Below are 21,875 nucleotides of genomic sequence, written 5' to 3'. Positions count from 1 at the left end.
GTTCAACAGCTGCAACAGTGCGAGGATGATGTGGTGTGGATGTTTAGTGGAATTAGACGTGTAAGGAGATTTTCGTGTGGTTCATTTGTTTTTGCAGGTTTGTTTGTGGGATGTTACAATAAAAAGGAAAATTTGTTTTAGGAAATTCAATTAATATGTCATCAAGAGTTCTGAGGAAACTGCAGGGAGATAAAGACTTTGCTAATGATCAGCAGAATGATAACAGTGATCCTGAATCCGACTTAGAAAGTACAGGAGGTGCAAAGAAGAAACAACTTAATATAAATCGCTATGACTTGGTACGGTAATTCACTTTGTCATTTCCTCTGTTAAACGTTTAATAGATTCATGTAAAATAGTTCGAAGGCATAAAATAAGTATCATGTCTTTGCTGTACGTTTACAATAAACGGGATACGTAACCGAGCTGCTAAATGGTGGCATTAGTTAGTAATGAATAATGTTTATTTCCACCAGGAAACGCGGTAATTGCTGTGGAATTTATTGTTGAAGATGCATGACGTTCCACACTGCTTATTCTTGAGGTAGCATTTTATTATTATGTTGTATACAGCAGCTTTGAATTACCAAGAAATATTGAAACCATGTTCAGAAACGAGTTATAAAAATCGTTTCGTTCGTGTGGTCATCTATAATTTGTTAACTTAGTATGTTTGGTCATTCATATTAGTAAAAACGTATGGTTGCAACTTCAGAGCATTTTGAAGCCCTGTAATGTTTCATACAAGGCCTATGTTGTTGATCTTGTAGATAATTTTGTGTGCCCATGCGCACAGTGTTAGGTTAGGTAATGTTCATGTTGGTACATATACATATACACCTCAATGAGCCCAGTCATGAGAGAGAAACCCATCCTCTTGTCAGAGAGGATGTAACATAAGGACTATACCTGCAAGGGTTCAGTTGCCCTCTCCAATAAAACTCGGTTCATGAGCCTCAAGGGGCTTGGCACCAGGATAAAGTGATTGGTTGTAAACCTCCAGCCATAAAGTAACTCTGACTCTGACAGTCAGTCTGCATTTTCATTGCACAGCCAGATTTGTTCTCCTTGGGAATTAGTGGATTTGAGTTTTGTGCAGTTGGGTAAGGGGTGTTGGTTTTCATGTGGCATTGTAGCCAGTTTGTCTTCAGTGTTGGTTCCTGAGTTGGATTAGGTTGACAGTGGGGCATCTACCTATGTCTCTCGAGGCAGATTTTAGTTTGATAGGGTTAGGTTGTTTAGAATGGGTGGGTTTAGGTTGGGTTTGTGACAGTCAACTGAACTTCTCGCCATGTTATCTGTCTGGGAATTTGCATAGATTGTACAAAATTGTGCAGAGTTGCACAGATCACACCGTATTAACTTCGTTTGAGAGCACCACTATGGAAATTTTGATAAAATAATATGCAACATTTGTTAAGACAATATATAGAATGTAACACCAGAAAATAGTTTTCTTATAAAAACTGTGTTTAGCTTTTAGCATGATACCAATAACTAATGAACCACTTGAACTAGGCTAGTGGAATTTTGATGAGAATTAGATCATAATCTCACCCAGTAATTCTTCATGAAATATTGTTTACATGTCAACAGCTTCAAGTATGATGATAGTGCAGACTTTAAGATTACATTTGATAGCAATCACAGTCTATAGTAGAAATCAAACACAGAAGTGGGGCAGTATTCAGTCACAGTAGTAGTTCCTGTGAAGCATATGAAGTAAAGTAGGTATCATAAGTTCTTCGTATAACTTCTTGTTCATGTCTGTCTGATGTGACCGTGAATTATAAATACATTTTTCATTGCATAGCTGAATCAGCAGTCCCATTCAGAATCTGAGGTAAAGGAGGATGATGATCATGAAACAGAGGCGGCTAATCCTCCAGAAGAGGCTGATGATATACGAGAATCATCACGAAGGAAAAAGAAGAAGAAGAAAAAGAAGAAACCAGAATTTAAGTCCTGGAGTAGTCACAGAAGTAGTGAAGATAACTTAGAGGTACCTTAATTCATTATATGCCATTACTGTATGATAAATTTAAAAAGACTCATTTAAACATCCACAGATTTAAAGTTTGAAGTTAAAAATGTGATTTTCATGTTGGGTCATCTTTATATGGTGAGTTTTATACTGTTGGATTTTTAGTGCTTTTGTGACATTTGGCATGTTGTCCTCCAAGTGTCAGTGTTGATTTAATAATTGTTGTTCTGCCATTTAAAATTCTGGCAGAATTTGTGAACATTATATGACTGCTGATCATCACATAGATACCAATCATTAGCTCCTCTTGCTCCCCACTTGAAACCATTTGCATGCAATAACAGATAAACTCACAAAATAAAACAGAACTCTACCAAATCTTGTTTCAAGTTATCTGCATGCATTTTCATATCAAATCAGACTGTATCAGACCAAAACATGATGCTAACATAGTACATGACTGAGAATCACAGTTGAATTGGTTGCAATCCTGCTTAATGTTTCGAAGGTTTTGGATTCAGATCTTGGCCTGAAGACCAACTGTCCAAACTGAAGTTTGTTAATGATTTTCCTCAGTCCCACCAGAAAAATTCTGGGATAGTATCTGAAATTACTTCATGACTCCTTCCTTCCACATCCTTTCCAATCCATTATTCCATTAACTAATCCTACCATTTGATGTTATGTTAAAGTCACTCGTGGCGTGTGGACCCATTGCTAGGCAATGGCCACGAAATAATCAGCTATACAACAGCTGATGCTAGGTAATGGCTCTGTAAACAATGGCCATTGCTAGGTGATGGCCTCAACAGACGCTCATGCAACAATGGAGGACCTGTTGGAGGCAGTGTTTTCTGTGTAGCCCTTGCTGAGGCTACATAAAGAGAAGCAGCTGTGATTATGAGATAGTCTTGAGACAGCAGTGAGAAGAGTAGGAGGTTGCTGTGAGATGGAGGCCAGCCTGGGAGTCAGTCACTTGAAGCAATGAATAAGTTGTTTGACAGTTGCCAGCCAGTAAGGACATGAACACAGCAGCTGAGGAAGCTACAGCATTGGAAGCCATTACCAGCAACAGACTGAGAAGACAGTACATGCCGTGGTGAACTGCAGAGTGTGTGAATTAGCAATAGCACTATAGTTACTTGTATGATCTGTAAGTAATTAATAATCCAGTCCCCATTTATAGTGAATCATACACATGACAATATTTATTGACTTCTGGCAATAGAATCATTAATATTAAATTGTATATTTCCATGAATGCAGGCAAGATATGTAGTGCACATAATTTTCCAGTGTATACTGGAACTATGGAATAGGAACACAGTGTGGCAACCTAGCTTACTGAAGCAGTGTTGCCACTTCTCTACTGCAGAACAATGGAGGGAGACATTCCCCAGACTCGAAAAACAAGTATTGCCCTGACCTTTAGAGTAGTCTTCATATTCATTGTTGTATAACAATTGATTATTTAATTATTTTGTCATGTGATTGAGTGGCTATAAATGGGGTTTGATTTGGTAACTGGATTTATTGAACTCTTACAGATTGTAACTGCAAGTAATTATAGAATTATCACTAGTTCACACACACTGCAGTTCACTAATCAAACACTAAATCTTCTCAGTTTGCTGTATCTTCACTAGTCATTGCCTGGTAGTGGCGGACATTCGCCTTACTCAGGGTTCCCTCACTATCCATGTACCTTAGCTACTGGCTTCTAACAACAGCGGGTCACAAGGACTGAACTGCAGCAGTCCTCTACCTCACTCACTCACTCACTCACCAACCTGTTACTCTTCTCACTTCCACTTCAAGACTCTCTCATAATCACAGCTGTTCCTCGTTATATAGCCTCAGCATGGCTAGCAACGGCTGTTTCAGCTGGCTTCACAGTTCTTGCCTTGAAGAAATATGCCACAATATATTTTACCCAGTTGTTGGTTTTTTGCATTCTTTACTTCACTTAATACCTTCCTTCATAGTATAACATTCTCCTACCTTGGTTCTGCTTTTTTATCTGAGAGAGCCATTTTTCTTTTACTCTCCCCTTCTTCTTATTCTTGTTCTCTAATAAAATAAGAGATACTTAACAAATGTTTCATGAACACATTTGTTCAGAAAAAACACTGAAATCTTCTCATTAGGGCTTCATTTGTTGTTTTTTTACCATGTCTCATCTGGTTTCATTGAAGGTAAAAACACTACCTTCATATACATTATGAAATACTGGGTAGGCATAGAAATTAAATGTATGGCTTAATTTGTAGCTTGTTTTATCTTTGTAGTTAGAAAAGAATGAACAGTCAGCTGTGGCCTGGGAACCTGCAGCAGCCAATTATTCAAAAGATCTTATGGGTGCAAGGAAACCAATATTACATGTTAGCCGCAGGAATCTCAATCCAAATAATGAACTGAAGAGGAAATTTGGCTCTAAAGTAGTTCAGAATGAACAGAGGTAAACTTTTTACAGTCAACTCTCGATTATACGGGATAATGGTGGGGATGGAAATCATGATTAATCGAAAACCCGGTTAAGACAAATTTTATTAAAAGTAGTACTGTAATACTGTACCTTCATAATACTATAGGCCTGCCTGTATTTAAATTTATTCAACCTCATTTTTATGTTATCTCATACATGTTATACTTTTTTTACATTACACTGAAGTATGAATTAGTTATTTCAATCACAGTCTTCAACAACATCCAACACTTTTTACGAATATTAACACTTAAAAAAAATTAATATTGTCATTTACTTTTTCGCGGCATTTTCCTTTTTCTGTTGAATACTTAACACAACACGCTTCCTTTTACACCCTGACATTTTGCTAACGCACTTGAAGATCGATACAAAGATACTAACTGGGGCGATATATCTGTCCTTGAAACTTTCCACAAATCCTTGCATTCTTTCACCCCTACCCTAGAACATTGTGTTAGCATAACGGGACCAAAGAATGCAGAGCTCGGTTCACACTAGTGTGAAAATAGTGTTACAACTCACCATTTGAAACAAAAGTGAATGAATATTAAACAACATATAAGCCTCAAAAGAGCCTCAGTAGCCCCGGTTAAGCCGCAAACTGGATAATCGAGAGTTGACTGTATAAATATTTTTAAATGATAATATCTAGTAGGAGAATGTGTTAGTCAGAAGATACATTTCTTTCTGGCAGAGCAGAGATGCACAGTAACATAATAGTCGTCATTACATTATGTGAGATTTGAGGTTTTAATGGCAGTATGAATGTAGGTTATGGTCTTATGGATTATAATGATATTTCAGAAGAGCTTGCTGCTATCATCTTCAGTGTTGAAGTAAAGATAAAGGCAACAGGTTCCTCCATAATGTTCTTAAGCACCTACCAGTTACACACTCATAACCTAGAAGATTATAGTTACTACAATGTGTTTGGCTTTTCTGTAATACATATGAATGCTGTTTGTGTGTTCATTGCACAAACTGCATAAAATAAATGCACAAAGGGAAGACTGTATCCATCCATCTTGTCTGGCCATTAGCATATTTTATCTTGAAAGGATTTATATTGACTTTGCCATTGGTATCTGTACCAGTAGCTGCTGATTTCAGTTAATTTTGGTTTGTACTGGTCCAGTATAAGTACAAGGTGGTTCAAATATGACCAGGACTGCTTTGTGTGTAAACAAGCCGTACTGCGCAGCAGCTGTACGACCTTGAGAGTGTGAAGCCACAACCTCCACCCTCCCTCCTGTTTGGGTTAGAACCTGTTCAGTCCTGTCTGGGAGTTGCTAGAGTGATGAGTGAACAGAAGGTACTATGGAGCGTAGAACAACGCATTGTGATCAAATTCCTCATTGGAGGAAACGTCCTGTCCGCTGAAATTCACCACAGTCTCCAACAGCAGTACGGGGAAGAGTGTCTCTCACGGACCCGTGTGTTTGAGTGGTGTAAGTGCTTCAGAGAGGACAGAGAGCACAGAGAGCATGTGGAGAATGAACTGCATGATCAGCCGTCGCAAACATCCATCACCGAGCCAAACATTGATCGTGCAGACGCGCTTATTTGTGAGACTAGGCGCATCATTATCAAGGAACTTGGAGCAATACTGTCCATCAGTGTTGGTAGTGTAGAAGACGTTGTGAAATACCACCTGCACTATCGCAAGATGAATGCACGGTGAGTACCACACACTTTGACGGACGTGAACAAAATGGTGCACATGCAAGCTGCCAGTCGTCTCCTACAGCAGTTTGAAGACGAAGGTGATGCATTTTTGAAGTCTGTAGTGACCACCGATGAAACGTGGGTGCACTACTTCAATCCCGAGTCCCAGCAGTCATCACGTGAGTGGCGGCATACCAGTTCTCACAAACCCAAGAGAGCGCAGAGCAGCCGTTCGGCAGGGAAAGTGATGGCAACGTTCTTCTGGGACTGGCAGGGGGTCATCCATGTAGACTTTCTGACAGATGCCAGAACAGTCAATGCAGCTTATTACTCAGACCTCCTGACAACAGACATGAAGGAAACGATCCGATCCAAGCGGAAGACAGGTGGAAAGTGGCTAGCCTTCCTTCAAGACAATGCACGCCCCCATACAGCCAAAACAATGGAAACCCTCCAGAAATTGAAATGGAACCTTCTGACACATCCTCTGTACAGTCCTGATTTGGCCCCAAGTGATTTCTGCCTTTTCGGAAGGCTCAAATCAGACTTGCAAGGCATGCGGTTTGTGGACAACGCTGTCATTCAGACTGTTCGGGAGTGGATACGCCGCCAACCACAAGCCTTTTTTGAAAAGGGCATCAGGATGCTTCCAGAATGTTGGAAAAGGTGTGTTGACTCCGGAGGGGAGTACGTTGAAGACTGACATGTGCAAGTAAGTGTTTGGCAATTGTGGTTTTTAAAAAAAAAGTCAGTCCCAGTCATATTTGAACCACATTGTGTTGCACCAAATATGGATCCATATTGGGAGTTAACCTTAGTTGTATTATATAATACTGCCTGATGATTGTCCCATGAGGACTGAAACATGTACTGTTAGTTCCTCGGAACTCTAGCCGTGGTAGAGGGGTCATACGATCTCTCGCAGAGCTGGGGAGGCAGTCTTATCAGCTTATGTCAGCGTGGGTACTACCAGTTTGAAATGTAGCATCTTGGAGTGTGGTCAGGTGTATAGTACATTGTGTTGCTTGTTAGTTGGTCTCCATAGGCAATGTTTTCTGTTCAGGGAGTAGCTCTGAACATCGCCACAGGAAGCGTAGAGCTTCATGTGCTCAACAACAGCGTTTACCTTTCCACGTGGCTAAAGTTATGAGGTACTGACTATAGCTGTAAGAAATAAAATTCAATCTGAGAAATATAGATCGATTGAAAACCATTTTTGTTGTGTTGATGGTTAACCTTACTTAGCCATAGAAATTGTGAGGCACAGTACTTTTTTAATAAAGCTTTAGAATATTGAAAAAAGGTTGTTAAATTTCACATTTGGAAGCCACCATCATAATTTCATCTTAACTAGACCAATCCTTTGTGTTTTATAAAAACAGGGTGCCAGTGTCAATAAGCATCAGCTGTTGGAGCATGGAGCAGCATACTGGCACATATTGACATGTTTATTTTTAAACAATACATATCTCTCAGATAATATATTATTATCTGACAGATATGTAGTTTGCTTGCGGACTACAAGCCACGGAGTTTGTTTTATGCGTCAGATACAAAATACATTTTATTGTTTCAGTAAAAGAAGAGGCCGTGGATATCCCAAGCCAACTTGTCTTGTTTCACCTAAAGAGAACTGGCTACCAATTGGAAAACTAGGTATTCACTGTTCTGTTCATACATTAGCCATGAGACTTTCTGAACATGTATATTCTTGGATTGAGACAAAGTGGTGGGTTGCTGTTAGGTGCACAGTAGTAAGGGCTGTAGCATGAATAAGGTAAACCAAAGTCAGTCAGTCATCAGTACTTTTATCATCTGAATTCTCTTGTGGCATTCATAGTATATAATATAATGTATAATATAATTTTGTTGCCACAAATTGTTTAGGGCAATTTTTTAGTTAAAGTGACTTTTACTGTGCTTTAAATATATAAGACCAGATATCAGATTTTTCACAGGAAAGTTGGATGATTTGATTTATAGGCATTCAGTTACTTTAAAGAGTGGCACAGGAAACTTATTTGGGAGGATTTTCCTCTTGGTTAACATGTGATAATGTGCTTTAGATCCTGTCAGGCCATTTCATTGATTGTTTTTACCCTTACACTGCAGTGGTCGACATATGTCAATCTCTGAAAAACATGGTGTCCTTGCTGCGATCAACAAAACCCATATTGCGACTTTAGAGTTTCAAAACTCAGGTTTCTTTGCACCAATCTCATTTTAACTTGGTGGGTGCATAAAGCCATCCATTGGGAACGTAACGAAGCATCATTCAGTTCAATGGCTGCATTGTTCTGCCCTCTAGGTTAAGAAATGTAAAAGGTTGCATCTGCACAGCGAGGCACGCGCTCCATGGTCATGTGGCGTGGGTATTTCACAGGGCTAGTAAAAATGGCTTCATATAGTGCACGGTGCTTTCTATAATAATTTTAAATAACGTTCTGTACTTTGGTCGACATATGACATAGTGATAAGACTAGGATAGTGAATTATGTACTTTTTTTTGGCCATCTTGGACAACCCTGATTTAAATGGACTTTTCCCCTGTGAGAAATACTGAATAATTCAACATTTTTTTAAAATTCTGCTGCCAGTTCCCTGTCTGCAGTAAGATTAGTTACATTTTATCACAAATTTTCATACTTTGCACTTAAATTGTTTATAAATGATTTCTTCAAGAATAATTCAGCACAGAGGGTGCTGAGAGTTGCTTAACATACTAGCAGTGAAAGGGTTAAGTACTGTCATGAAAATTCTGTGTTGAATAAACGAAAAGGCTATGTTGGGCAGAATGTCCAAACTTCAAATATTTTTTCTGTAGTACAGTTTGTGATGCCTTTGTTTCTGGATCAGCTTTGTCCCTCCATATGATACATTATGAGGTGTGTTTTTATAGGAAAAACTGTGTTATGCTTGTTAAAGGGGTGTTTAAGTGCCTAATAAGTGTGTAATGGAGGTCTGCCTGTTGCTAAATTTCTTGTAGCAATCACGGAAGATAACTAAGAACTGTTTCCCCCCAGTCATCAAACAAGTAATGGCTTCTGTACATCCAAGCTCAGAGCTCTTAGGGAAAGTTTGTACTGCAAAAAGAATATCTGCCTGAACAGATGGAGTTTGAAGTTGAACATCGTAGGTGACAGTTACTCATTCAACTATTTTAACACATCATGTCAAAGAAAACTTGATGCATGCATATATGTACTGGTTAGCAACTTGCAGCAGGACATACTGAAATTTATATTCTTTAAAAGTGCATAGCATGAATCTGTCAGGCAAATTTTGTTCAGATATGCTTGGAATGTGTGTAGTAGTGATAGAAAGAATGACGACTTTTGAGTCCCTCCTTCACATAGAGAAGCTTGCTCTTCTAATTAACATAATGCTCAAAAGAGTGAAGCAACTTGTCTTATTTAAATGATCTTTGCCTTTGTGTTCATTTATGTTACTACCACACTTTTTATTTATCATAATGCTTAACCATTTGAATATTATTTTCTCTCAGTTCCTGTAAAATAATGCAATTTTAACTTTAAAATATCCCCCCCCCCCCAAAAAAAAAGAACAAACATGCCTAGTGAATGAAGTCCAGTGGCACAGCAAAGGGGAAGATTATTTCTTGTGGACTAAAGTGGAATCCCTCAGTGTATGGTAATGGATTGTTGTTGGACTTCAGTTAGCTATTACAGTAACAGAGTTAACATATCTTCTTAGTTATCGATTACTGATAAAAGAGACATAAATAAACTGCAAACTTTCAAGTTTGGTGCTACGCAAAAATCAGTTTCCTGTAACCCTGCTGGCTAGTGCAAGAGCCACAAAAGCATGAAACTGCTTTTCTGTAATTTGACTTACAGGTACTAAACAGTATGTATCCACAGTCTGTCAGTAATGCAACAATTGTTGCATTATTGATGGACTGTGGATACACAGACATTTAATTAAAGATTTGCAACAGGATTTTGAAATACAGAATTAATAAACAGTAGTGTTGGAGCGGAAGACAGCACATGTGCTTAATGTGTAGATGGTCATAATCCTTGGAGTCATCTTTTGTCTAAATGTTGCCATTGTCATATTTGAATAATGTGGAATAATTTTGTTTTCATTTTAATAGGGTTATCAATGAAGTTAGTTGGAAATCTTCACCATGACTGTACATATTTCAAATATGAACATAACACCAACTACCAGCAAATACAGAAGAGGTTCCTGGAGGCAGTTGAAAGTCTCAACCCTGACAATATTGTAGTAAGTAGTGAGTGAGAGAATATTTGTAATATTGGATTTGAGGTTCTCACACCTGTGGTTATAAAGAGTTCTGTCTTCTTGGATATAACACTGTATAGTCTGGTAAAACTGAACTGACATTTCAGAGAAATGTGTTACCTGCATCTTCAGTCTTGGTGAGTAAGCCAAGCAAGAAACAATACCTGCTTCATGTTGATTTCTTGTTTGTTTTACTCTTAAGCGTGAAGATGGAGGCGATGTACTCCTCTGAAACATTGGTTGACTTCCACTGGTCTACATGGAATTATATCCCTGAAGGTAGAATTCTTCAGTATTTGTAGTGTCCAGTAATGTGGTGAGATTATGGTAACACAGTGCATAGAGAGCACGTTGTGTTCTAGGTGCAGGTTGTACTAATTCTAGTAGGTCAGTCTTTCAGCAGTTATCTCTCTGCCATTAGCTGTCATTATTTTAATGGAAAGTGCTTGCTTAAAAGAGCTTCTTAGACCATATTTTTTAGTTTTCCAATATTAGTAACACTATCGAACTTGACGGAATTGTAAACATGTGAAGCCCCAGTTTCTTAAATAAAATATGTGTTTCTTTGAAGCTGTTACTATGAATGGCAAACTTCACCACTGTTAATGTAAAATTTGAGATGTAACTACAATACACTGATTTAGGAATTTGTTTTGCTGCTCCTTTCTATCTGATGCCCATGATTTACAGTATTAAAAAATAAAGCCAATGTTTTCTCCTTGAGCTTCAGATCTAATTTGGCCACTTCATATTTCAGTTATGTAACTGCATACAGAGCACAGGAACATATGTAAATGTGTATCACTTCTGGGTACTCATAGTCATGGCAAATTATTTTCTCATCTTCTTGTAGTTATGATTAAAAACTGTAACTGGAAATAGAACATTACTGTATTAGTATGTCTCTTGTCTTAAATGTTTATTTTATGTGGGTTTAAATTAGGTCTACCATTCTAAGGGAAGAACATAGATTGAGAGTATTTAAAAAGAAATACTGAGGAGCATATTTGGACCTCAGAAAAGAGTAAATGAGGATGTAGAAAATAAAATGAGGAATTTGATGATTTATACTATCCAGGTATGTCGTTAGGGTGATTAAATCAAGGATGGTGAGGTGGGTAGTGTAATATTAGTCATACAAAATTTGTCAGAAAACTTGAAAGGAAGAATCCATTTGGGAGACCTAGGCATAGATGAGATTGTTGTATTAAAATTTATCTTTGTGTAATATAGTATGAGACCATGGACTGGATTCAACTGGCTTGAATAGAACTTGTGGCAGGGTCTGTTTAACATGTTATTAAACCTTTGGGCTCCATAGTAATAAGGAAGAACCAATACTGTGAGTTAGTTAATGAAATCCAGGTACTGGGCAAGTGAAATATTTGTGACTGTCAAACTAAGCCAACATTTTCTGACCTCTGTCTGTTATTGATATGTATTATTTTAGGCAATAATCAATGAGCACCCTTACCATGTAGATACACTCATTCAGCTGTCTGACCTCTGCAAAATGAGTGAGGATCTGCAGATGGCAGCACAACTCAATGAAAGGGCACTGTATTGTTTGGAATGTGCCTTTCATCCACTCTTTAATATGGCCAAGGGAAACTGTAGACTTGATTACCGGAGGCAAGAGAACAGGTAAGTCTCATTGTGTAGATGTACTGCGTTCTTGAGTTTGAATTATACTCTATGCAGTACCTTACTGTTCTGACTGTAAGATGCATCCAGACTTTAGAGGAAAAATTTTAGGAAAGTCCTACTAGAGCTTGTGACTGAGGTGCGTGCAGATTTTGGGCAGCATTTTCCAGGAAAAGAACCTGTCAGGGTGTGAGATCATCAGTTAATGATGTACATCATTATATCATTAAACAGTTTACTAGGTTATGTTTTCAGCATACTTCCAGTATTTATACACGAGTCAGAAATTCATTTCTGCTACGTTAATACTTTTGTCACAAGATGGTAGTGGGTATGTGGTTCATGTAAAAGTACTGGCAGTATATAATAAGTTATGATTCATCTGTGACTGCAGTGAATAGCAGCATCAATCAGTCGAAATTTATTAATCCAATAATACTCGCAGTACTCCGAAAGGATACTGTGGTGTGATGCATTGTCCATTATGATGAGTGTGTGTTCTAAATTTGGTAGAAATTGGCTCCCAGCACTGAAGATTTTCTATATTCATTGCATTATGATAGTTTCCAGCTTGGTACCTGAAATAAAAATTGGATTTGCCCCAGAAGCAAATATATTTTGTGTTCCAACATGCATAGTAATGTAACTGGGAAAGAATTAGTGCAGACTCTGGAAAGGCTCTGAACAGTATTGTGAAGAAAGAAGGAAAAAGAATATTTGGAATGTGTACTATTCAGAAACAGTGTTGCATACATATTTATATACTGGCTAGGCTGCGCCATAGCTCAAGCGGTTAGTCACTGGCTTCCCACCGCAGTGGCCCAGGTTTGATCCTGGGTCTGGTCAAGTGGAATTTGTGGTGGACAGAGTGGCGCTGGGGCGGGTTTTCTCCAAGTACTTCAGTTTCCCATCTTCATTCCACCAAATACTCCATCATAATCACCCGGGACAGGCTACAATAGACCAATCAGTGGACCCAGCTGGACTCCAACCCCCCACTAAGCGAATTAAAAAAAAAATTATACTGGCTAATTATTTTGACTATAAGTACATACATAACATACTTTTCTATATTTTTATTAACTGTTAGTAAGACCAGTGTTGAACAGAAATTTATCTGAAACAGAAATTATCAAGTTCCTTATGATTTTGTTATAAGCAGTTATTGCTATATTTTTCACTAAGAGTTCATAAAAAGCTTGCCAGTAAAAATAATTTATATATGTTACAGGGCCCTGTTCATAACTCTCTTCAAGCATCTGACATTTGTCGGCCAACGTGCCTGCTACCGGACAGCTCTGGAGATTTGTAGATTGCTTCTATCACTGGATCCTGAGGAAGATCCCCTTGGTGTGATCCTTTGTATAGATTTCTATGCACTTCGGTCAATGAAATATGAATGGCTGATTTGTGCTTACGAAGAATGGGAACCAGTACGAAATGTGTCACAGCTGCCAAACTTTGCATTTTCTGTAGCAATGGCTTATTTTCAGTTGGATGAAGATCCAGAGTCAGAAAACAAACTTGTGTCCAATGATCTCTTACAAAAGGCCCTAATTATGTTCCCTGGGGTGCTCCTGCCCCTGTTGGATAAATGTTCTGTTCAGCCAGATTCCAGGGTATCTAGTCATCCCTTCTTCACCACGAAAGCTATGATGAGGTATGTTCTTAACATTTGCCTTAAACTAAAGTAAGACTGATGGCATTGCATGCTTAAAATACTCCCCCCCCCCTGAACAATCTGCCTCTATTCTTCATCTTTCCTCCCCATCCTTTCACTTTCATTTTATGGAGATCATCATGTACATCTTCCAACCATCTCAGCCTGGGTTTTCCTATCATCCTTGTCCATCCATCTGAGGCTGATTAACTGGTTTCTGAACAATTTAGCTTTTATGGTGTGAGGTTGTTAGCCTCACACCCATCCCTCAACCTGGAGGACCAGGGTGTCCCACTTCGTTTGGCTCCTACCCCTGACCTGTCCAGCATGGGTGACCCTACCACCGGGATAGCTCTCAGGGTCTCAGGAGCACTAAAACCCCACCACCACAGTACGATGGAGACACCATCAGTGGGGTTAAAATACCCTTACAGAGAGATAAAGTAAGGTTTTCTTATGCTTGTATCATCTTTCCTGCCCCCCCCCCACTTTTGTATTTTATAAGGAAAATCTGGAAATGAGCCACAAGGTTCCTTACAAGTGAGAAATTTCTGGTCATCTAAGTAACTGTGAACCTTTCAAGTAGGAGCTTGCACTCTGAAGTTGAGTCAAGTTCAGCTATAAGAAAAAAAGGCTTATAGTATCTTCATGTCCATGTGTGTATCCTTCCATAATAATGTTGAAACCAGGTAGCAGATTTCCATTTAACTTGAACACTGATGACAGACCTACCCTCGTATCTTTCAACTTCCTACCACCAGTAATAGCTGCATAATGACTAAGCAAACTCCTGAAATCAGGACAACACTAATACCATAAGGGAGTGTAATTGCATATGGCAGTAGCTCTTAATGAAATATGAGACATTTCTGAGGTGATGTGTTTGTAGAATGTAAAACAAAGCCAAGATAGTTGTCCAAAATCTATAATTATTGTGATATCCTTTTGTTGGAAGTAAAGAACCATTGGACCTAGGCATCTTAAATTTTGGTATGAAGATGGAGTATGAACATACCTATACATTTTATATGGAATTTTTTCAAGTTACAAACATGGTGACAGTATGAAATTTTGAGTTATGTGTGATGAAGTTAGCCTAGTCAGTGTCTGTACTAGCGAAATTGTGTACATAAATTGATCATTACATCATATAATTATTAATTTATAGTTCTGCTGGTGTGACCATATAGATTGAAGCATGTGAAGGAAATTGGGCTTCAGTTCTTTGCAGATATTCGTGATTTTATTAAGATTATCTCTCCTTTATATTGACACACATTCATGAAACGTACTGATGAGAGCTCCTTTCTGTTCTTTCAGTCAGAGTCCATCACTGAGCCAGCTGATACAGTTGTATATATGTCGTAACTACCATTTGTGGAAGGAATGTGGTATGCTGGATTGGCTTGAAAGAAACGTCCATGTGGTGCTAGATCGTGTTGACGAGTGTGATCAGTTTGTTGCGGAGTGTGAGGAGAAAAGGAAGAGAAGGTACCAGAAGACTCCTCGAAACATCTTGAGACATATAATCCTCTCTGATATGAAAGAGGTGAAAGCAACACTAACAGAGGTAAGCTTCATTGAAGCTATAATGCGGCTGTATTCACACCCAGTTTCTAGAGAGAGAGGTTTTGTTAAAAGTATTTAAAAATATTTGAGTCACTATACCATGATTATGTTGGACATGACCATTATGTCCACTATACTATGTATCGAAAGCAATTATATTTGCCAAACTCGAATCTTTCTGCTTTTCAGAAAGAAACTATGTTTACTGGTATTAAACTATTCAACAGATTGCCCATAACCATTCAAAGCCTTAAAAAGGATAGAATTAGTTTTAAAAATAGGCTGTTTTTATATCTTATGAATAAGTCCTTTTATACAGTTTCTGAATATGTGGAGCATAACATAAACAATTAGTTTTAATTATTTTATTATCTGTGTGTTTGTTTAAATTTTGTATGATGACCTTCATGTCCATTTGTTTGGACTTGTGAAATGAAATGAAATGTTTGTATGTGTGTGTGTGTGTGTGCGTGCGCGCGTGCGTGTGCGTGTTTTTTTTCCCCCCTTGTAGACATTACTGAAATACAGAAGAACTTTGTATGGAGCCTGTTGGCACATAAAAGAGCCTAAGTATACTGTGATTGTCTGTTGTGTTTATTGAATTGAATTTATTTACATTCTATAAATCGTAAGTAGGTTAGTACCTTTGGATACAGAACAAGTCAAAAGGTAACATACATAAGTACAGGCAATTTTAGCTTAAAAATTAATATAACTTAATTTTACATCATTCTCTATTTACATTGAAGTATTCATCTAAAGAGTAGAAGGAATGAGCATGTAGATAATTCTTTAACTCTGATTTAAACTTTTTAGTATCATTGCCCAAGTTTTTAATACTTTGTGGCAGATTGTTGAACACTTTTATGCCAGTAAAGTAGACTCCTTTTTGATATACTGATAAAGTTGATGAGGGTAGGTGGAAGTTATATTTTTGTCTAGTATTCATGTTATAGACATCAGAATTTAATTTGAATTTATCTTTGTTGTAAACAACAAATACTTTGTTCTGTGCCATTTTCATTTCGAATGTAGTAAATTCAGAATCCGGTTTTTGTGGAAAGATGGCTGATCAGCAAGTAAAATCCCAGTGTAGATGCAGTGAATGTGTTATATAAACAAAAGTCAGTATAATTTTGTACTTTATAATCTTCTTTGTCCCTATCTTTCCTTCTGACTTCATCAAAAGCTTAATTTTCATAGCTTGTATTTGGTTTCTCACTTTATAGATGGTATGAGCAATAATGAGATACATAATATAGCAGTAGTTTAGTATATTACATAATTTATTGTTGTTTCTATAAAGAAGAAAAAAACAATACACTTGTTACAAGCTGTGAAAGTTAAACCTTTGAGGAGTACAAAAGAGAGTGAGGGATAAGGTCATAAATTTAGAAATTAGATTGGGTCTTGGTTTATTTAACAATGCTTCATCAATTACAGAGATTATGTAATGTCAAAATAGGACAATTTTTGGACTGGGAAGATTTCCTAAACAGAATGGCCTGAGACCAGGAGGTGCCTTATTGCCATTGCATTTCAACTTTGTTTCAGAATACACCACTAGGAGGGATTGAAATTGAGTGGAACATACCAGTTTCTTGACTATGCTAATGATGTCAGTTTATTGGCAAAACTTAAATGCCCTAAAGAAAAAATCAGAAGCTCTATTAGATGCTAGAAGTAAACACAGAGAAAACTAAGTATATGTTGATGTCTCTCCAACAGAATGCAGGACAAAATCAGAGCAAAAAAGACAGCTGATAGATCCTCTGAAACTCTGGCAATTTCAAATATTTGGGAATGACAGTAAGAAATCAAAATTACATTCATGAATAAATTAAGAGCACATTAAATTTTTGGAATACTTACTACCATTTAGGTCAGAATCATTTGTTTTCCCAACACATCTTTTTTATGTAATGATTAAAATATATGAAACCTATAGTTCCACTGTTGTTTTGAATGCATGTGAAATATCATTAAGACTAACTGGGGACATTATCCACAACAGCTTTTGGTGAAGGACTAAACAACTCTGGTGTAAATACTTTATTTTTATTGTGTGATTAAATTTCTTGTAGACTTGAAAGGATTCTGACGTTGGTGTATACTGTACTTCTTTTGGCTTGTTTTGGACTTCATCCATCATCTGGTATGTAAAAGACAAAAGACCACGACATTTGATCTGTCTCCGTCTTCAGGTGGGTAAGGAAGGATAAACCTACTCAGTTGGGCCCATTAGAAAGAGCTAGTCTCAATCACTGTGAAACGTCGTGGTCTTTTGTCGTTTACATACCAGATGATGGATGAAGTCCAGAACAAGCCAAAAGAAGTAAATTTCTTGTGTTTCAGGATTCTGAAGGACCTATTCTAAGTTATGATCCTCTTCCACCTCTGGACTCTGTCAACCTATATGTGCGTCCTCAACAGCCAAAAATGTATGAACATTCCAATGTTTTCACAGTATTCTTCAGGTCATTGCTTCCTAACTTCAACATTAATGAACCAGCACCTGCTGTGGATGGCCTTCAGTTAATGTAAGCGTACAGTTTGCTGTCAGCAGATGTCTAATAAATACAAAGACCAGTCATTAATTAAATTACAGTGCATATCTTGAAGCGACTTATTTGAGTCTTGGATATGAATGATGCACCAGTCATGTTTCTGCCCATTGTCCTTGCATATCTTCATCAGTTTTATGTCTGGGACCTCCCAGAGAACAAAGCTGATAATGGCGTGCAAACAGCTTACCATTCACATTGGTACTTCCAACTCCATGATACAGGAGCATAATTGCAGAGCAGAATTTGTAGTCACTGAGCTGTTCCAAGAAATTCCATCCTTTTATGGGATTCAAAGGTCCATTATTGTGTTTATAATGATGTGTCTGGTCTGTGTAAGAATTAAAAGACTGTAGCTATACACCATCAAACAAACTTTGTAAGATATAATCAATTCCAAGGTGGAACCAATTGTGTATTACAGACACCAAGTTTGTGTAACAGTGTATAATGATCATTAGTGCATTACTGTGTTCACAGAAGTCTGCCATTGGACCTTGTTCTCGGTCCACAACCTCACACCCTGTTTCTCCATTTTATTATTACCCTCCAGTTTCCCAAGTGATCTCTTTCCTTTTTCTTTGACAAGTATAAAGCTTCTCGTTAAGTAAGGTAAAGGCCCATGCATTCTTAATTTTGGCACTAAGTGGAAGACAGTTGTCAGGTTCACATCCTGGCCACTTCACCCTAGAATAGGAAGCTCAGTGGCCCAATAGCTGGCCTGGATATAGTGGCAAGAGGACAGATCTCTGCCTCTCTGGGATTTGGACCCCAGTTATCTCATCCATAGTTGCTTCACTGGTAATTTCCTTCCATCTAATAGATTAACATGTCTCATTTGATGTACGTGGTGCAATCCAAAAGTTCCCAAAATATAACTATTACATCTTACCTGTATCTTATTCTGCACCATCACCTTCAAAGTAGTCACCTTGGGAGTACATACACTGATCCCAGCGTTTCTGCTACCTTTGACATGCATCCTGGAAGTCTTTCTTTGTTAGGGTGTTTAGTACCGTCTGCGTTTCCGCTTGAATTTCCTCAACTGTATCAAATCTTCGCCCTTTCAACTTGATTTTCATCTTGGGGAAGAGAAAGAAGTCGCATGGAGCTAAGTCTGGCGAGTACGGTGGGTGGGGAACAACTGCCATCTTGTTTTTAGCCAAAAATTCCTGCACAATGTAAGCCATATGCGGTCGTGCGTTGTCATGGTGGAGTACCCAGTCGTTCGTGCGCCACTTCTCTGGACGTTTTCTCCTCATCCTCCCTCAGACACCTTAGAACATCGAGATAGAACTCTTTATTGACTGTCTGACCAGGAGGGATGAACTTCTTATGAACAATCCCGTCAATATCAAAAAAACAGATCAACATGGACTTAATGTTGCTCTTGACTTGTCGAGTTTTTTTTGGCCGAGGTGAAGAAGGGCTCTTCCATTGTGACGATTGCTGCTTGCTTTCAGGGTCGTAGCCATAAACCCAACTTTTGTCACCAGTGACAACCTTTGAAAGAAAGTCTGGATCCTCTTGAAGCTGTTGCTGAAGTTCCCTGCAGACTTCGCCGCAATCCTCCTCATGTTCAGTTCCTCTGACAAAATTCGTTGACATGTACCATAACTTAGTCCCAAGGTGTTACAGAGGTCTTGGATGGTCAGTCTACGATCTTGCAGAATCAGATCCCTAACTTTCACGACATTTTCTGGTGTTTTGCCCATTAACGGCTGTCCCGAACGATCGTCATCATCAGTCAATGTTTGGCCATTTTTAAAACGCTTATACCAGTTAAGTTTGTGTCTGGCCTAAACTGTTTTCACCAAAAGCTTGCTTCAACATTTGGTGCGTTTCTGCAGCGGTTTTCCCAAGTTTGAAACAAAACTTTATACAGACACGCTGCTCTCTCAGGTCAGCCATCGCAAAACCGCAAACTCACGGAAACACAACAATGGAAATACGTTCACCAATAATAAACCCAACCACTCAACTCGACGTCACTTGCCACACTGATTCAAGAAGGATGTGTGAGGAGACACCTAGCGGTATTTTGATGCACTCGTAACCATTCGCGCACAAAATTCAAATTTCGGAAACTTTTGGATTGCCCCACGTACATAGTCTTTGGATTGACATAACACTAGCAAGAGATGATGAAAGGAAATATGGATGTTACAGGAATGATGCTGGTGGAGGAGAGGAAGCAGAAGGTGCAGCAGCTGCCCGAGTTGACTTAGCTCGAAGTGTGACATCTTTGCTGGATGCAATGAGGGATCTTCTTGCTAATGTTCGTTTACAACCTGACATTCCTAATGATGCTGATGTTGATGAAGATTCAGAGGATTAGAAAGAACTTCAGTTGCATAAAGTTAATTGTGTGTGATATTTAAATAATATTTATGCTTGGTTGTGGGGATCCGTTGCACTGACCACAAGACACACTCTATCTGGAAAAGTTGGCACTAACTTCGTCGACAAGTGGCGGTCACTCGGTTTGTATAGTTCACTTGCGGGCTACAGGCCAGAGAGGTGTTCCCCCCCCCCCTTTTGGGGGGGGGGTATATGTGGTTTCTAAACTATTATGAACTCGTAATAGAAGCCACAAATTGATATTTGCCACATGAGCCTATTTCATTGCCATCTTGTATATAACACTGTGAAATGTTATGGTTGTATATTAATCTTAAAGTTTGTAGCATTTTAAGAAGTGCTGTCATGAGATATTGTGAATGTGTTCATGCTCATTAATGTATTAATGGTAGCAGTGTTTTATGCTCTTTTGAATTAAATTGTTTTGAATGATTCTTTGACAGGATCATGTAAAAAAATGTAATAAAATTTTGTAGGTTTGTTTTAATAATGATAATGCAGCAGGTTATTCTGTAACATTGCACAGTATATAGACATATAAATCTACAGTGTTGTTGTGTATAATGTCAAATGTTCAGCTAATTTTTAGTGAAAGGTTTATTGAAGTTTTACTGGTCTCTAACTATGCAAAATATTTATAATTAGACATGTGTGCATCTCAAATGTTGGAGATCATATTGAGACAAAAATGTCTGGATTTGAACATTGATTTTTCAGTTTTGGCATTCAGGAATTTTCTGATAAGTATTTGTCATTTGCACAGTAACACACAGAGTGCCCAGTCCATTAGAATCATAATTCCTGGCAATCTAGAATAACTCAACTAGTAAAAAAATCTATTTTTCTCTCCATCTTTCTTCCCATGGTGAAAAGTGATGTGGCCCTGGAATTAATTTTTTCATGCAGTAATTATGAAAACTGAATTGAAAAGTATCTGATATCACTGCATATCTTCCAGCTACATATAGTGTTTTTCATCCTCAAAAAAAAAAAAAATTTACATGTATTTATTCAGACATTTGACATATCTGTTAGGCATGCACCCATGACCAAGCTGATGAATCCTGTTGAACATGAGTGTCATACCCTTAGAAATTCTCTGCCATTTCCATCACTTATTTTCAGCCACTTTACTCTGGGACGCATGTATAGAGCTTTGACCTAACCCTTCCAGTCGCACTATGGCCCTGGGGACAACTCAGCCTCCAACAGAAATGAGTACTAGGAATCTTCCTGGGGGTGAAGGGTGATCAGGATGTAAAGCTGACAACCTCACCGCCATCTGTGAGCCAACTGTCTAGAAAATGTGGGAACCTCAACATCTCATTCCCCTATGGGCCTCTTACAGGAATAGCTTTATTTTTTTAAACTTGAAAGGTAAACATCTGACTGGAGTGACAGAAATAGTACACAGGAGCATCTATAACAAAAATAAATTGAGGTGGCATTGCTCTGTGCCTCAAGTCTTTAGTGCAGCTGTGTAAGTGTTAACCAAATTATGGCTTTTACTAGTTTTTGCAGTTTCACATGCCCAAGCATAAATCCCAGTCTTACTCATACACATTTACACATAAGTGAACATTTTTGCATGGGGAAAGTCAGACTCTTCACATCACTGCAATAGAATATATTGTGGCGTATTGGCTCTATGCAGGAACTGTTGAGCCACAG

The 21,875-nt window shown here is 38.2% G+C and overlaps 1 protein-coding gene across 1 annotated transcript; it reads left to right on the top strand.

The window, feature by feature from the left end:
* The first annotated feature begins 1 nt into the window (after position 1).
* On the top strand, positions 2-20,291 carry LOC111870081 (transcription factor 25). The gene is made up of 11 exons (XM_033753664.1): positions 2-58; positions 142-299; positions 1,814-2,002; positions 4,273-4,442; positions 7,714-7,793; positions 10,255-10,388; positions 11,857-12,050; positions 13,282-13,710; positions 15,031-15,280; positions 17,635-17,819; positions 20,013-20,291. Exons 1-11 carry the CDS (start codon positions 40-42, stop codon positions 20,179-20,181), a joined length of 1,977 nt encoding a protein of 658 aa, XP_033609555.1. The 5' UTR covers positions 2-39; the 3' UTR covers positions 20,182-20,291.
* Positions 20,292-21,875: the final 1,584 nt, after the last annotated feature.

The sequence above is a fragment of the Cryptotermes secundus genome, unplaced genomic scaffold (assembly GCF_002891405.2).
Source record: "Cryptotermes secundus unplaced genomic scaffold, Csec_1.0 scaffold355, whole genome shotgun sequence".
In the NCBI taxonomy this organism is placed as follows: Eukaryota; Metazoa; Arthropoda; class Insecta; order Blattodea; family Kalotermitidae; genus Cryptotermes; species Cryptotermes secundus.
The sequence above is the reverse complement of the archived record's forward strand: the minus strand, read 5'-3'. Positions and strand labels throughout refer to the sequence as shown.